The sequence below is a fragment of the Haliotis rufescens genome, unplaced genomic scaffold (assembly GCF_023055435.1).
Source record: "Haliotis rufescens isolate VD_foot unplaced genomic scaffold, xgHalRufe1.0.p SCAF_3, whole genome shotgun sequence".
Classification (NCBI taxonomy): Eukaryota; Metazoa; Mollusca; class Gastropoda; order Lepetellida; family Haliotidae; genus Haliotis; species Haliotis rufescens.
The window spans coordinates 66,525,533-66,543,576 of record NW_025964001.1 but is presented as its reverse complement, the minus strand read 5'-3'; the positions used below and the strand labels follow the sequence as shown (position 1 = coordinate 66,543,576).

Sequence of the window (18,044 nt, the reverse complement as noted above, 5' to 3'; positions counted from 1 at the left end):
ACCATCTTAGCGCTACGATTATCACAAGTCTATCCTAGTGTCATTGTTGCGATCAACAAAGCACTAAATCGCTTTGTGCAAGTGTATCAGTCAAAACAAAATCTTGCCATGTGTCATGTGTCTGAATTACACTGTGGACGATTTAAACACAATTCTAACTGCCTACCCCAGACTTTTCTTGTGTACTTCTTATCAACTTAAATTAAATTACAATGGGCTGCAGCCTCTTGCCTAGTCTATTATATACACACCATTTAAAAAAAGAATTAAGGCTTGGTAGGCATAAATATAAGATGATGAGAATTCCATGTACGGTTTGGAAATCAGTAAATAATCCTCATTAGCTACTACCATTTATGAGTCCACAGAGTAATATATAAACATCATTTTATTTTGACTGCACTTACACTCTCATGACATTCTCAACTGACAGCTAGAACAACAGAAACCAAGCCATACTAAATGAAATTGGAGATATTTCAAGTGCAGCAATCATTCTCCCATTTCAACTTTCATAGGTGTGCAATTAAACATTTATGACAGAAGCCCAGGTAAAGTGGGTTTAAGGCCTAATATGTTCATGACTACAGCCCTCAATACACACAGCACTGGATATTTCATTCAATGAAACACTCAGGAAGCCCTGAAATCAATCATATATATATGTCCATTCAAACCAGCATAGGAGAAGTTCAGCCTATCATGGTTTTAGTGTTAGCTCAAAGTCAAATAACTCATGTGGGAATACCAGGGCAGATTGGTCCCTCAGCATCCCATGCTTGTCCCTACGACCAGTAGGAGTTAAGGATCTTAACGAGAATTGGGTGGTCACCTTGACTTGGCTGATTGTGTGTCACTGCACTTGGTCGGTTTCCAGCTCTGATTTGTTACCAACCAATGGTTTGCCAACCGAGGATATGGATTATTTCCATGTGGCCATGATATAAATTGTGGCGTAAAAGATATTTCACTTCACTTTACTTAACTCACTCCAAATCAACTCAGGCACCTGCAACAATGTTCTTGAAAATAAATAACCAGTGCCGATAGTGGCCAATCGACATCCTTCTCTCTTTTTTTCAATTAGATTTAGTCATGATTTTCATTATTTATTGTTTTACTCTTAATTTAAAATATCAAACTTTATATTTAAGATAATTAGAATAATAGACAAAGCTAACACAGGAACTTTCTTTGCACTTCAAACAATTTGTCATCAATACAAGCACACTAAGAAACAAGTAAAAAACAAATTCTCATCACTCATTCAACCCAATTTCTGTCAGCCATTATATACTGATTGCCCCTAAAATCAATACATGGAAATACAACTTCAACCCATAATTCACCTAGTTTCAAAACTTGATAAAGTAAGGAAGGGTACTGCCCAGTCACCGACGCCAGACCAGGAGAGTGATGTACTCAGAAAATGACCTTGTGTATGTAGTCCTTAAATCATGTCTAAACATATATGCCATTGGAGCCACCTAGATACCTCAATGTCCTCAACTGTTCATGTTTGTGTGTTATGTCAAGCTTACATGTCTTCTTCATCTCGGCTCATTTATACAATAGCTTAAGAGCTAATTAGTGTTCAACTTAATTGATCTCATTGATTGGTTCCAGTACCAACCAAGGAAATATCGAAGCATGATGTCTTTGACTAATTAATTTCTAATCATATCAGTCCGATTCAATGAATTTTTGTGAAGACTATTGTGAAATATAATTTAAAAAGTTTGCTTTTTATTTATTGCTATTTATATGAGTGAGGGAATGAATATTGTTTTACTTCGCACTCAGATGGTTAGTAAGTTGGTTAACGCCCCCTTCTGCGGGTAATGCGGCATCGACGTCCATATCACCCGTAAGGACAGTGCTAATGTATACAAAGGATACAGAAAAAGATTTCACTGAATTGATTAATTCTTTATTCTTATTCATACTTAATCATTAATCAATTATAAACTGCTCTTAAACAAGCATTGATCAAGTTTTAATTTAACCAATTCCCATGTCCAGTGCTAATTACTAAATTATGATTTCAAATTACGAATAGGCCATTATATGGGTCTAGGAAAATTCAAATAATTCAATTCAAACAAGTCTGTGTGAAAGTAAGCTTAAATTTAAATTTTTATAACTGCATTTGTTCTAATTTCCAAAACATCATCCTTGTTCAACACTTTATACATCCCTGGTAAAAAAACCAGAAACGTCCCCTACTTAAAACTTGTGTTTGAACACATACTCAGCCAAACATGTCTCTTAATGGCAATAACCAGTGGAAGATCAGGGGTATGATTGTAACAATGACCCATATACTACCTAATCATGATCGCACCACTACCCTGTACAGCTGGCACTGGGGACTCTCTCAGAAATACAGAACCTATACACGCATTAAGACTACACAAATCTGCATTCAACTGTGCTAATGGGCTTCTTGAGGAAACATGATTAATTCAACACTGACTGGGCTTCTGTGCTGAATATACCATAAACTCCCTCCCTTGGACGATACTAGTGAATTATTCATGGAAGTCAGCTCCAGACACTCTGCAGTGAAGAGTTCTGGTTAGATGACCAGCAGTCTATACCTGTCTTGACCACTGTGAAACAGTGATCATCAACTGTCATGAAAAGCCAGAAAAGTATCCTATTTGTACATATTCATGTATATTCATGCTAAGTGTCAATAGTCCGGTATCAATGGTTGGTTCACCTAGACCTTGAAGGAATCATCCAAGCTGAACATGAAATGAATCAGAAACTGATCCTAAATTCAATCTTCTATGGTAATGAAACTCAAAACCTATTCACAAGGAGACTGGTCATTTATTACAGGTGGGTAGGGGCAGGGATGGGGGGGTCTATTGGCCTATTGGTCTTAGGACTGTATCATATTTGGACCAACAACACCCATCTTATGTAACATTCTTTCTTGCCCCGCTCTCTGTATAATAAATGAAATAAATGAAATAAATGGCCAGTCCCTAATAAATATTCAAATTCATAACATGTTTATTTGAAAAAGTAGAACTGTCATTGTTTTATGAGACCCTCCAACCCCCTCCATTAGTTGTGTAAGATGCTTAATCTCACTTTTTCATCGCCCACACACACCTCCCTTATAACAAGTCCCAAAACACATTAAATATTAAATATTGTTACATACATGATCTGATTACAAGTAAATTTGAAAAAAAGAAATCATCTTTCCAAACAACAAACCATAAAAAACACATACAAAAATGCATCATTTCAGGTGCACAACATATTTACCACACACACAGTTAACAATGAAAGTTGTTTCAACACTGTGCCACCAAGTCATGTCCACATGCCACAGTTGTGAAGGGTGTCATGGACACCACCAAGCATTCAGGAGTCTGGAGGTAGACATTCTCCCTGGGAAGACTCGCGGTGTCTCCTGCCTTCTCTACCTTATAGGGAGCTGAGACTAACTGGCAGTGCAACAGGCTAAACAAATCCTGCCGACTGCAACAAAAACATACTGACAAGACACATATTAGATGAATAGAGTCAGATGGGGCAGCACCAGCATGGAGAGATAGATACACATGACAATAACCAAACCCTTATGTCTCAGCAGCGACATTGCATACGATGTGCCACAGAATGCTGAACACGGGGACGATGGCAGTGTCAAATTACTAGATTCTCCCAGCAAAGAATGTTCCTGCATCGACACTGCTAGAAGTGGGAGCAATATGCAGATGAGAGTGGATATGTATAGTAATAGAAGTCAGGTGTGGTAATTATGGAAAATATGTGGAGGATCTGCAGCAGTTTTATGGATTGCTGAAATACATGCCATTTTAACATGGGAGTGTATGCTTCAATGTCCTCATTAACATGATTAAAGGATACTGATTGTCTTGGTACAATTCAATAAAAGAGATGAATGTAAGATGTTTGTACACATGTTTTTATCATGCATTGTGTAGCACCATTTAGCAGGACGACCTTCACAACTTGTCCTGCTCACAACCTGAACAAGGGACAAGCAGGGAACATTTCTCATGAGCAGTTCAAAGATTACAGGTTATAAGCAAACTGTGTCATTTTGGTCCCATTATTTGCATTCAAGTTTGAGGCGACTAACGGGATCGATGGTCAGACTCGCTGACTTGGTTGAAGCATGTCATCAATCCCAATTGCGTGGATCGATGCTCATGATATCAATCACTGGATTGTCTGGTCCAGACTCGATTATTTACAGACCGCCGTCATATAGCTGTAATGTTGCTGAGTGCAGTGTAAAACAACAAATCAACCAACCAACCAACATTCATGTCCATATCAACAGAGAGTTTTTTTACCACATTTACAATGAGTTGTTGCAAAAGCTGACTAAAGTATAGATCCAGTGGTTACAATGTGTAACGATGTGGCCTTTGTGTCAACACACCCCAACAACATGGTTAGCTGTTCACAGTAATAATACCCAGTCTCCTGACCCAGACATCATTAGGAACAGATAGTGGTGATATAGCTTGAATATTGCTGACTGCAGCATAAAAGAAAACTTGCTCAGTCGTATTTCTCATTGAGGCAACCAATCATAGGTAATTTCTTACATTTGTTCAAAGCAACAAGTGATACACCACAGCATGTCATCATATCCACTAAGGAAATGAACAGTTTCAAACACAATGTTTGACAATGTGAAGTATAATATTACTTGATGGAAGCCAGCATTATAAATCCATTAAACACCAACAGTGTTGAATATGTTACAAACTGTTATCTTATATGTTGAATAACACTAATTATCTCCCAGCCTGGTGAATACCTAACTGCATTACAGACCAACCATATGTTCTCTCCTTTCCACTAGAATGCGTTAGGGTTACTGCCTTTCAGCTTTCAAGTTAATAGAAGTTGATGAAAATTCTTGTTAATCTCATTTTCATGAATTACTTTGACAGGTTAATCAAGGAGGCTTATCGTAACTTGATTTATTATTCACCTTTTAGACCTCAGATAATGTGCAATCACTAGGTAGCTTATTCATACCATAACTGTTTATTCTGTAAAACTTCAAGGAAATCACCACATGAAAATATTCATTTATATTCAACATCAGTCTAAGACATGGTTAATCTTGGTGCTGAGGCACCCTGGAGCAAAAATATGTAAAAAATGGTAGCACTATCATGAAGATGAGGCACAGGTTAGAAGGTAATCAATATTTTGTAACTTGTCATATTCATATTCAAGTTCCAGACGAGTTCCTGTGGGTATGGTAATTCATAAGTGTATATGCAAAAACCTTTATGGTAAAGAAAGAAAATGCTGAAACATATTAGGCACTGGCCCAAAAACGATCTGCCCGACTGGTTAAAGGTATACTTTGGGTAAGGAGGGATTTATTATTTCTCTCAGTTTTCTATATATCATTAATCAAGTTACAAGAAATGAGAAAAAAGGTTTTGTTATCACTGAAGTTGCTGATGTATATTTTGGAAATCGACCCTGCATTCAATTCGAGATCATCATCAATTCCTATCTGGTTCCGAGTACCCCTCAACCCAACCATGCACACCCCTCCGAAGGCTAACATTTGCAATACACACAAAGGGCTAATGGAACCAAGGATGAAGACTTGCTAAAGGGGTTAGTGAACTGCCACACGTACAGCAGTGATCATTCTGACCTATACTATTCGTGTGTCTATTTTGGTTACGTGGTTCGTGTTACTACTGGCTGAGATTCAACACTGGAATCACACACATCCCACGCAGGAACACACAGCAGAACCTATATACAATGTTTACCTCAACACGCTCAAGGCTCTGCAATATCACAATCACCGTGATTCACATTCTGGAAGAATATTATGAGATACCACATGATAGAGATAGCAGGAGCAATGCCTGGAAAAGGAATACTTTCCATTAAATTAATCGAATTCAATGTGGCACAAAGTAATAGATACATGTATCACACATCTTGATTTTCCATTCAGTTATTGAAATTAATTAGAAAAACATGCCACGGCAAATAGCTACTCAAAATACCCCGAGCTAACGTAAACATTCAATACTCAGTAAAGCTATCTTTGTGTCAAAAGCATTAACAACTTAAATGGCATGTTCATTATACTTTGTCCACAAAAACTATACTATCACAAGTACCCTCATGTCTACACGGGGCTATGGCGGAGCCTTGTGGTTAAAGCATTCAATCGTCATGCTGAAATCCCAGGTTTGATCCCCTACATGGGTACAATGTGTGAAGCCCATTTCTGGTGTCTCTACCTCCCCCTCCCCCCCACTCACTCATGTCTCCACTGTTACATCATTAATTTATGTAGACGTACATCATAGGACTGTGTAATGGTAAAACATTTGTATTTCAATATGCTGCGATTCAGGTATCTGTATTGTGATATGTTGGGAGCGAAATTGTTTGACAATGAGTGACAATGATCATAAATGCTGATCTCCTTTCCTACAAAAATATTACTCAGCATGGTCGGTCACAACCATCATATGGTCATGAATACAGGAGAGATTCCACATTTCTTCCATTTTCTAAATCAATTTCGAAAGAAAACATGATTTGAGAATAAATTTCTGTATAGCTTTCAGGTTAAAAGATACAAACAATAACGAAACTTGTACTGATTTCACAAAATATACCAGACACAGAAAAAATATTGCAATATGTATCATGTGAAAATGTATGCCAGTATACCGGTAATACCATGCAGTCCATATAAGTTACAAACATTGTTGCTCCAGCTGTTCGGTACTACTCACCAGCACAAATCTGCATAATATGCAGCCTATTACATCACAGGGGGGAGACCACTCTATTATGGATACCGTAATGCCTACACGTTACATCAAACATCTGTTACAAAAGCCCACTGTGACAACATCTTTTCCCAGTGAAAGCAGAATCATGTATTTCCCCCTGGGCTAAGGTCTGATGTACCATTCCCAGTGAAATGTTGCATAATCTTAACCGAAACCTTGAAGAAAACATATCCAAAGCCAGCAATGAACCAAGGCACCCAAGGTGTTGTGCTGCCCGAGTTAGGGTTCTTGATCTCTGGGATGGGAAATAATTAGCTGTACATCCCAGCTGCCCATATCCACATCCATGCTTTAAGAGTATATTCCATGGGTACATTGGAAACCTGCAATATCTTTCATTTCTGAAGCCAGCTTCCTTCATCAACACTCGTAATGACCCCCTTCACATACATCAATGATCTATTTTAAAAACACCTCATTTAGGAGGGCTGGCTTCCATTATGATACTGCATAGAGGCAGCAGTGATAGATCAGTCTGACAAGCTTGTTAAACTTTGGACAAAGGCTTCTGGCAATCTATGCAATGTTCATCTTGCACACAAACTTGAAGCTGAAGCTGTCAAGATGGCCTCGCAGCAAGGAGTACACATCCCCTAATGTCATCCTGCAGAGATTTTCAAGTCAAGACTTCACAAAATTTGCCAAAACATCTCATAATTCAATTACAACACCCATCCTATGTGCATGGACAGTGAAACTGTCAATATCAACTTGTGTCTGGTGCTGGCAGTTCTCATCAAGTGCTGCACTGGCCAGGGCATCTCTCAATTTGGCTTTCTCCACAGCTCAACACCCACCATATGGTGTACATTCTGATGATAATCTTGCAACATTCACACTTGGCACCAGTTCAGATTGTCCCAGTTCCAAACCCAAACCCTCCCAAGCTGTTTCACTCTCTTGACTATCGGCTACCTCAGTCTTCGTTAACTACATAATCACAAACACAGAAACAATATGTGGAAGATTTAGCAGCCAGTCTATATTGTCTATATTGGCCTGAAGAATGCAATGCTCCCTGGTGCTTACATGCCAGTACGTAGTGGGTCCCAGCCTCAGGGATGTGGCGGAGCTACAATAACCAACTCAACCACCCCTTTACTTTCACCAGCTCAACTATTAGAAGTTTCAGTTGTTGGTGTTGAGTTTAGGCCGTAATGAATTGGTAATTAGGTTAGGCCATGCCTACCCTTTTCGCGAACACCTGGTGTCATCACTGATTTTTAGTGGTCCATTCATATAATTTTCTCAGCTTTATTGCCCTTTATACAACAAATGGAGTCTGTTTTGGCGAATAATCATGTCTGGTTATCCTCCTGCTTTGATGTTTTATATTATCCTCCCTGACTTCATCACAATGTGTTTCATTTATTGATAAAAGGCCACCAGTCGAAGAAAAGCCAATGTTTTGCTTCATGGGAATCACTTCAGCTAAAAATTCATGTCCACATGTGTCTTGAACAGTTTAAAAAAAAGTGAAATATAAGAAATTGAATGTACATTTTCCTTAAAAATCGAACCATTAATTACTGAGGCCTTAGGCCATAACAATTGTTTTTATTCATACCTATATGGTACAAAAACTGCAAGCAAGTCTTTCATGGTTCTAAAGCCATGAGTGAGTAACCATGCTAAGGCTGAGTGAGATTACTGCATCTATCATGAACAAAGCCTTAAAGAAGATGTTACCAATGCAGTCTATGGTCTTTTCTGAAATATTGAATAATCAGTGCTTGTCGTTGTGTATTGATTTGCCCAACTTTGCCTGAGTGAAAGCAAACAGGAAATATGTAATTTCCTCCATGAGTGATCATTAAAAGGCATTTGCATATTATAATCATGTCGTGACCCAGCCTTGCGGAAATACAGTCTTCGGCATACTGAGAGACTACAAACGTCCATATACATAACATCAGGTCATTTTCACCTGAGAAGATCTGGGTTTGAATAGGTCTTCAGCAACCCATGTTTGCTATGTTTGTCGTAAGAGGCGACTAACAGGATCGGGTGGTCAGGCTCGCTGACTTGGTTGATGCATGTCATCATATCCCAATTGCGTGGATCGATGCTCATGATGTCAATCACTGGATTGTCTGGTCCAGACTCGATTATTTACAGACCGCCGTCATATAGCTGGAATATTACGAAGTGTGGCACTAAACAACAAACAAAGAAACCAAATGTCTCACAGTAAAGTTTTGGAGGAAGATATAACAATAGTAGTTTGTCCGGAAATTGTTGATGACTCCAGCTTTTCTTGAAGCAGCTGTATATGGTGCTGAGTATGATGTAAAACAGTTTGCCACAATACACTCACTTATTCCTCATGCTTCGGTATGCTCGGACACAAGAACAGCCCCAAGTTTGGACAAAACAAAATTTTCAACACTAATAAATAACTTTCTGTATCAGTAATGTACACTTATGACAGCAATCATTGAAGACTAATCGCACCATTCCATCAACAATACTCGAAGAATCATAACTGTTTTTTTATGTCTTTAGAGATTTAATGCATTTGAATTTGTACATACCTCTGTAACAAAAAAACAAATCTTGACATTTCACATAGAACTATGAGCAGCGTGCCAATGGCAAGCATCTCAAATATACCATCAATCACAGATTTTACAATCTCTTTAACTCAAAACTATAAGCATACATTTAAATCACGAAGGACTTATGCCAATGCACCTCATGCTCCAGATATCTGTACATTCCCAAGGGGTCTGTTACAGTAGTCTCAGTTTAAATGCAGTTAACATGATTATGAAGCAAATTTTACATAAACTAATTACAGTTTGGCAAAGTTACAAACTGGGATTTGCATTTGAAAGGAAACTCATTTTCACTTACAAGTTGAATAAATGAGTTAGATTCATATCTGCTGTAGTACATGTAATTATGCCAATGATATTGAATCACATGCAGCAGTAAACTCATCACCAGTATGTCCCAGAGGTGCAGATTAGGCTAGCTATCAAAGGTGGTGACTGATACTCCAGCATTTGTTCATCTTAATGGATGGAAGGATGAATCAATCAGGGAGGGTTGTATCTAGACCTGCTCAGAAACCAGTGCTCAGCCCCAAGTCTGCAGCAAATGTCAGTAAACATCCTTAAATTAAATTAAAAATTTCCAAGTCATGGTCGCAAGTCTTTAACGTTCAACATTAGGCTCATGAGAAAAACCCTTGTATCAAGTAGACGGAAAACGAAGTCTTTTTTCTTTGCCTGAGACGTATTTATTTCCCCAGTACAATTATCAGTTCTAATTGTCCATGAGGAAGTTTCCTCGTTCTTATCAGCAAGAGAAAGTTATCGCAACCGCCTCCTTACACCGTGGACTCCATCAATGAAGTACAACTAATCCACATGGTATCAGACTGAGGCTTTTAATACATGATTAGTTTTCAGGTTAATCTTATTATACGACTCTTGTCTGGCAGGCGAGAAAAGGACTAACCTTGTTGATATCTAATCCCTCTCGGTTACCTCCCCTCAGCTATAAGTAATGAAGGTTACATACCACTTATAAATTATGAAAGGCTATCAACAGCACCCAAATGTACCGTCATTATGATCATGTATCTTATCTGCAACACTGTTATCAGCAGCTTACATAATCACATTTACAACAGATTATTCATTCATTATTCAGCTATATAGATTAAGTTTGCATGTAAAAAGATAATACATTTCTTACAAAGGTTAGTGTTCACAATTGCGATATAAGTTCAAAGCTTTACAGTCCTATAAACATTAGCGCATACACTTTTGATCGATGCCAATTCAAATTCCAAATAATGGTGAGTGAGTGAGTGAGTGAGTGAGTTTTAACAATGCTTAGTATTTCTGCTACATCATGATGGTACAGCACAATGAAGGATTTGTGCCAAAAGTGATGCAGGTCGTAGACCTTTACCAGGGTGAATTTGATAACATAGATTCTGATGTGCTCAAGGGACATACCTCTTTACAACAAAATGTTTCTGTATGAGGGAAAGCAAGCACTACCCAGGAGCAATCTGAAATGCCCTGACAAATAATGAAAGTGTGTACAGCCTTTTGCCAACACCCACATTGAAACCCCAACAGCTTTGCCATGTTAGACAATGGCAGTTTGGAACATCTACATGTTGACCAAGAACATCACCCTGTTACAATGATACGGAAATCAGGAAATTTGTTAATCTGGACAATTTCAATAGAAATGACAATGTCCAGAAAAAGAAGAATTTGCTGTAGTCACTAATAGCTGCAGTGAAAAGAGTTGTCTCTCCTTAATTACCAGAGCCTGCAACCCATGTATTGTAAGAGTGAATATTATCCTACCCTATTTTTTATTCCGGGGATGAAATTCTCTTGTGACAGGATGATTTTCCCTAGTGAATTTGAACCCATACCAGTGTGGCTCTAATGTAGGATACTATACTCTAGAGTAAAACTTCTCCCGGGATAATATTAAGGTAGGATACTATACTCTAGAGTACCGGTAAAACTTCCCCCGGGATAATATTAAGGTAGGATACTATACTCAAGAGTAAAACTTCCCCCGGGATAATATTAAGGTAGGATACTATACTATAGAGTAAAACTTCCCCCGGGATAATATTAAGGTAGGATACTATACTCTAGAGTAAAACTTCCCCCGGGATAATATTAAGGTAGGATACTATACTCTAGAGTAAAACTTCCCCCGGGATAATATTAAGGTAGGATACTATACTCTAGAGTACCGGTAAAACTTCCCCCGGGATAATATTAAGGTAGGATATAATCCTTGCTTACAGTATCACTTTCCTGACTACTTTTCTAATCTCCCAAAATATCTAGGCAGTCTATTTGTACAATTTGGCTGCCCTATTTGTTATCCAGTTGACACTGTTTTACATTACACAATGCAGCTTGTGATGTGTTGATTATAATATTTTAACCATATATGATAATTACCTGATATACATAGTCTTATTATTGATGTACTGAGATGATCATTGTAATAATATTCTATAGTCCTGATAAGAAATTCTGGAAGGGAACTGAAGCTATTCAGCTATTGATAGACCAATCAATTTTGTGCCTTATTCACATTATTGACATAAAATGACAAATATGAAAATATGACATAACAAAAATAGGCTATAATATACTATCCCTGACATACAGAGAAGAAAGACGTGAAAGCGGAATACAATAACAGCAATTGATAGGACAGTATGAATATTCATCTATTTCCGTCTCGGAATGCACCTAACGGTTTATTCATGGCCAGCGCAGCACCCCAACACCTTCTCAAGATGTTACGGAAATGTCAGCATTTGCTCCGACCCACAAGAGACTGAGGGCAGGGGATGAATTACTTAGTTTCGTATCCTTATTTCTCTGTGGGAGGATAATAACAAATCAGAGAGATGCACACAGAGCCATGTGTCTGGAGTCACGATTTGTAGGGCAGCCATGGTCTGTCTACACACATGATGAAGGAATCTTGCATACTTGACACAAATTTCATTCAAAATAGTCCTGATATCATATTTGTTATGCAACACATCTTTATCAGTGAGTGTTACTATTAATTACTTCAAACACAACCAATGAACTGTAAATCAGCACGCGAAATTGGCACTAGTTTGATAGTCCTTACCAACTCCCCAATAGTTAAGGTATCATAAGGACTAGTAGAAATTTCCCATTTTTGAGGGTTTCGGATATGTTACCATTATAAGAACTGAATGTTCATAACTATACATATTCTCATCAATAACTTGTAAACTTAATGTTGAGCTCATGCATGGCCCTTTGCATTGTGCTCATGACTCAAAACACTATGCAGGCAGTCATGACTCGAGTTTTCATATGGTTGGTGATACCCTGTGACACTGTACAGGACACATATGTATCCTTCTTATACAATCATACTACCACTTCATATCTTCATAGGGGGCACAGGTGCCCTAGTCGTTTATGGCGCTGCGATTCACTGTGCAGAGTTGCGTCCCTTGGGCACGCCAGAACTCTATAATTGTGGGTTCGAATCCTGGTTCACCCCGATTATGTTTCTAGGTTTGTCAGCACCATACCAGTGCTCGTGGGTTTCACCGAAGCGGTAAACATCTGAGACCTGCATCACTTCAGGCCTTCCTCCCACATTCAGCTGACATGCCATGATATGACTGGAATACTGTTAAAAGCAGCCTTAAACCCAATTCATTCACTCACTCACTCATATCTTCATAGGAAATAGACTAAATGCGAATCCTCGATTCTTGTCAAGAACTGATTACCTTTTTCTCGAATTAGTTCACGACACCACATGGTGTACCAGACTCTAGCGGTACCCCAATGTTTAATTACACTTAATATAGATGCCTCTGAGACATTGTCTTTAAAGAAAGACATTTTGACTTATTGTTTTTGACTGCTTCATATAGTAAACATAATATAAATAAATATTTACCATATCACAATCTGATGTTAATGTGGAATTTTGTGCCGCTGATACCATGAATTATATTACTGTGTTTAATTTCTGGTGGAAGTTGGTATAGCACCATGGTCAAAGTGTTCATCTATGAGACAACAGATCTAAGTTAAACCGAACAAAGCTACACAGTATAGTTTGTGAAGACCATTCTTTTTCCATACTGCAATATTTACAATATCCCTTAAAAACCTCGCACATAAAATAGCCACCCAGAATATATTGAATTGTCAAGTCTCACAAATTGATGATAAACATGGAAACTCAGGTATCAAGGATAAAAGGGACACAAACTGTTCAATACAACAATGGTAAACTCATGCCAAACCAAGCTGGATCAGGATGATTTGGGGAGGAAGTAGGTACAAATATCACTGAGTGGAGGTATCGAACGGCTTCAAAGAGACACACATCCTTGCTTCATAAAAATGCAGTAACATGTTCATTGTCATTCCTACATGTCCTAAATGGCAAAAACATCAAGAAAAGAATAAAAGAGGTTAACGACTCTGCATGTTTCAGTTGGCCTGTTGCAGAGTCAAGAATAAGTTTAGGTCAACAGCATATATAAAACAGCTTACATATCAAACATTTCCTGCAGCCAAGTCAATAGGTCTGACATTTCATTGACTTTCTGTGGCATAATGGTGACTGACACTATGAAGCAGGACACTAACTCGTTTTGTGTTAATCCATGACAGTCCAAGCTGTTCCTTGTGGCTCAGTATAAATAAACTCAAATATACATTTGCATAACCAGGAACACATTAATCTGTAAAAGGCAAAACTACCATCTAATACTTTGTATCCCTCTAATTGTAAACTGACAAAGCTTCAATCAATCATAAACCTGACACCAGTATCTTGTCAGCGGGAGTACTAATATTTCGTGAAAAGCTATCATTTGTTAAACACTAGTGCAATTTATCTCATGGCTCTCTGCATTTTGAAGATGTTCTCCTACACTGTCTATACCTCCTGTGCCTGCTGGGGGCCTGAAGTACACAGGGCTAATTGGCATATCATTTTCCCTGGTCTTGCCAGTATTTCTTGTGTAAAAAACCTACCGGCCAGTCCATGGTCCCAGAGGCAGGAAATGGTTCCGTTATCAGGAACAAATTAGGATCTACTGAAAGGATTTACATGAACATGGGTACTTAATTTACGAGCCTGAAGTGAGCCATGTTCATTTACCTGATTACGAGTATGCACATGGATTAGATGTCTTGATAATGTTGATTAACATTGAAATCATGTTGCACTATCAAAGTTTATTTATTTAGTTTGGGATTTTTAGATTCATACATAAATCAATGTTGAAATTTTCATTTGCTACAGTGGTGAATTTTATTAAATGAATCTCTTAGGGATATAAAATTAAATGAAAATTGTTTGACAATTTCAGACATTTCTGTTCGTCTGATACCCTTAACATTGGGCTGCTTGCTCATACAGTATTTTAAGGCATGTGTGTGAGTTCATGATCTTTTTGTGTGTCTCAGCTATGACATCTGAATGATAACACTAATAATTATTCGCAGCCCTGAAAATAACATGTTAATATCAATCAGATTAACAGTTAATGGAGCATGTTAAATAGGACAAGAAATCCAAACAAATACTTACTCAGTTGCATCATTGTCAAAGGTAAGTTCACCATATTCAACTTCATAGTCACGTCCAGCCTTTGCTGTTCCATCAACTGCATGGTACGGCACTTTGACTATTCCACGCGCACCAGACGACCGGACAACTCTAATACCCATCTCTCCGACAGACTCAGTAATTGTAACTTCAGTTTCATCAAAATGAAAGATACCTGGATGGTCATCATCAAGGATCATTACAGTTGCCATGAACGGTGTATCCAACTCGGCCTTGGCATTCTGTGTTCCGCTTTCGAACATGCCTTGTGAGTCTCCCAGACGAAGATTGCTCAGACGAATGTAGAAATGTTCATCTTCTTCAAAAATGTCATCATCAAGGATGGCGAGTGGGAACTGCTTGTGGATGTCCTCTGGTTGGAACACCAGGGTCCCTTCAGCATACATGTAGTCAGAACCTGCATTGGCAGTGCCATCCTCGGTCTTATAATCAACATAGAGGGTCTTACTAAGGTCCCCTCCTTCCCTGCTCACTGTTACATTGAAGGTACCAACGTTTTCCATGACAGTGTAGTGTCCTGGGTCAAAGAAGACCTTGGTGACATTGGGATCACCACGAACTTCAACTTTAACATCTTCTACACTGGCCCTTCGTTCAATCTTTGCCTTTTTTATGACATTGCCACCACCAGTCAGTTTTCTGGTAGCCTGGATTCTGTAGAATGCTCGACTTTTAGGTCCACGGTTTACAGCTTCATATTCAGCCATTTCTTCAAGAGCTTTCATGTCCAAGTTTGGATTTTTCTTCCTCAGCTCACGCATAATTTCGATAAATTCATTTCTGTGTTGTTCAAAGTTCTTGACATCGGAATCCTCAGCATCTATTCCTTTGAACTGGACATCATCTTCGGGACTTGCTGCCATTTCAGCATCCCCTTCTGTTTGGATAACAACACCTTTCCTCTTGCCTGTACGATACTTTTTGGACAAAAATTTGTAAATGAGGATTTTTCGGTCCGCAACATATGCTGTTGCAACAGTTGCTGGAAAGAATAACAATGTCAGTCCAGCTTCCCACAAATCAACGACTCCAACAGATGAAATAGATAGGATGAAGTACAACCAGAGATAGGCAAACACACTCCATGTTGCAGTGATGAAAAATACACGCAGATGTTTAATGCGTCGAACTTCACCATTTGGGATACAATATACACATAGACCAATGATGACGAATAAATTAAATGCAGCACTTCCCACAATTGTACTTGGACCTAAATCTCCAGCTTGAAATTTGTTTCCACATATTTCAATAATAGATAGCAAAATTTCTGGAGCTGATGATCCTAAAGCCATGAGAGTCAAGTTAGAGACAGTTTCATTCCAAATTCGAACGTTTACAACAGCGGTTACACCATTGGGTTTCTTGATGACAACTTCTTTCTCTTTGGATGTGATGACTTCAATGGCAGCCATGAAGCGATCCGCAATGATGGATACTCCCAAAAACATGTAAATAATTGCGGTCATATAAACTGTTGCCCTTGCAGCTTTGTCTCCAACACTTAGATCTCCAGTTGGTGACCAAAGTGGAATAAGAACACCTTTTTTGCATGGTGATGCTGTCCTGTCACATGTATTCTTATCACTCTCATTATTAGAAGCTGTAGATGAACCTGCAACTGGGGATGTAGTTGTAGTTGTCGTGGCTAGAGACACTGAAGTGAGGTCTAGCAGTACTGCCAAAACAAACACAACCCCAATACCTGCTTGAAGGGAACCCTTGCTCCTAGTAAATCCAGAAAAGTATTTCATAAAACCCATGATTAAAGGTATGGAATGGCTGAAATTCTGGTAATAAACAAAAAATATTTAAGTGAGCTTCTCTTTAGAATACACGGCACAAATATCCATTCAGTCAATATACTGATATATATATATATAAATTTGTGTGTATACGTCTGCCTCTCTGAACAGTCTTACCAGTCTTACCAGGTCCGATTGCTGGGTTCGCACATTTTGTTTTTGTCCAATGAAAAAAGCTGTTGTGTACCTATCGCTCTTGTGAACAGTCAATGAAATCAATAGGCAGGTATCAGTAGAAATGGTAGTAAAGCACAAGGTCCGGATTTCTCTTTACTAGTAAGACTACACATGTAATACTACGCGAAAATCTATCTTTAGAAAGACAGCTCGAGTCAAAGGCGCTAGCTACCGTGTAAGGTAGCGAAGGGTTTGGCACAGGCGACTTTCCGACACTCCAGTTATATTGCGGCAGACAGGCCTGCCTTACTCCCTCGCAAGCTGTTGTTACCGAGTCGACACCTAATGCATTAGTATTTTCATGCTAATAGAAACCACTCCACAGTCGTTGATACAAGCAAAGCTAGGGTCCGTTTGTGTACAAGCCTGTATCATGAAAATCTAGTGCACCGGCGGGTTAATGCTTGCTGTCGACGATAAATTCGATGTCAAAAACACATAGCGCACACAGGATTGATATTCCAACTAGCAGTAGCAGACGAAACTTGACGAGTAAACTACAACATCGATCTATAAGCTATGCACTTTCACACTGAGTCTATCCCCCACTCATCCTTTGAAGAAACTGTGCATTCCCGTCGTTACCGTTCCATGGCATTTGAAGCAGCCGTGTGTCTCTTACTTCTTCCCTCGCTTACACCACCAATTCCTTGAGTGCAGACGATCGCGTATCTGCACCTAGCGGTGGTTTACCAAAGAACGATAACTCCTATTGTCAGGCGATGTGGTATCGCGTTTACCAAAGTTTCCACAGCTGCCGTTTAGCCCTGTGACGTAACGGATTGACCAATTCATGGGCGCTATACATTACTGATTGTTAATTGTGGTTAATCGACAGTGTTATGTAAGATCGATGACTCGTAATTTGTGAATAGTAAATATATTCCTTATAGACTCGTAAATTTGAATTGGAAAATTGTTTAAAAGTGGTATTTTACAATGAGCGTGCGAGAGAGAGAGAGAGAGAGACACAGAGAGAGAGAGACTGCGTCAGGGGGACGCTTAAAGTGCAATATGTTGCATGTAATATTAAGTTTGTTTTCTATCTCTTTTGTCAGAAGTACAA

At 38.7% G+C, this 18,044-nt stretch overlaps 1 protein-coding gene across 6 annotated transcripts in view; it reads right to left on the bottom strand.

The window, feature by feature from the left end:
• Nucleotides 1-17,649, bottom strand: part of LOC124151490 (sodium/calcium exchanger 3-like) — a 136,648-nt gene extending 118,999 nt beyond the window's left edge. For all 6 annotated transcript variants that reach the window (XM_046523982.2, XM_046523980.2, XM_046523981.2 and 3 more), the window contains exon 1: nucleotides 14,958-17,649. In XM_046523982.2, coding sequence (XP_046379938.1) covers nucleotides 14,958-16,759 — 1,802 coding nt within the window. In that variant the 5' untranslated portion in view covers nucleotides 16,760-17,649. The remainder of the gene's footprint in view (nucleotides 1-14,957) is intronic.
• Nucleotides 17,650-18,044: the final 395 nt, after the last annotated feature.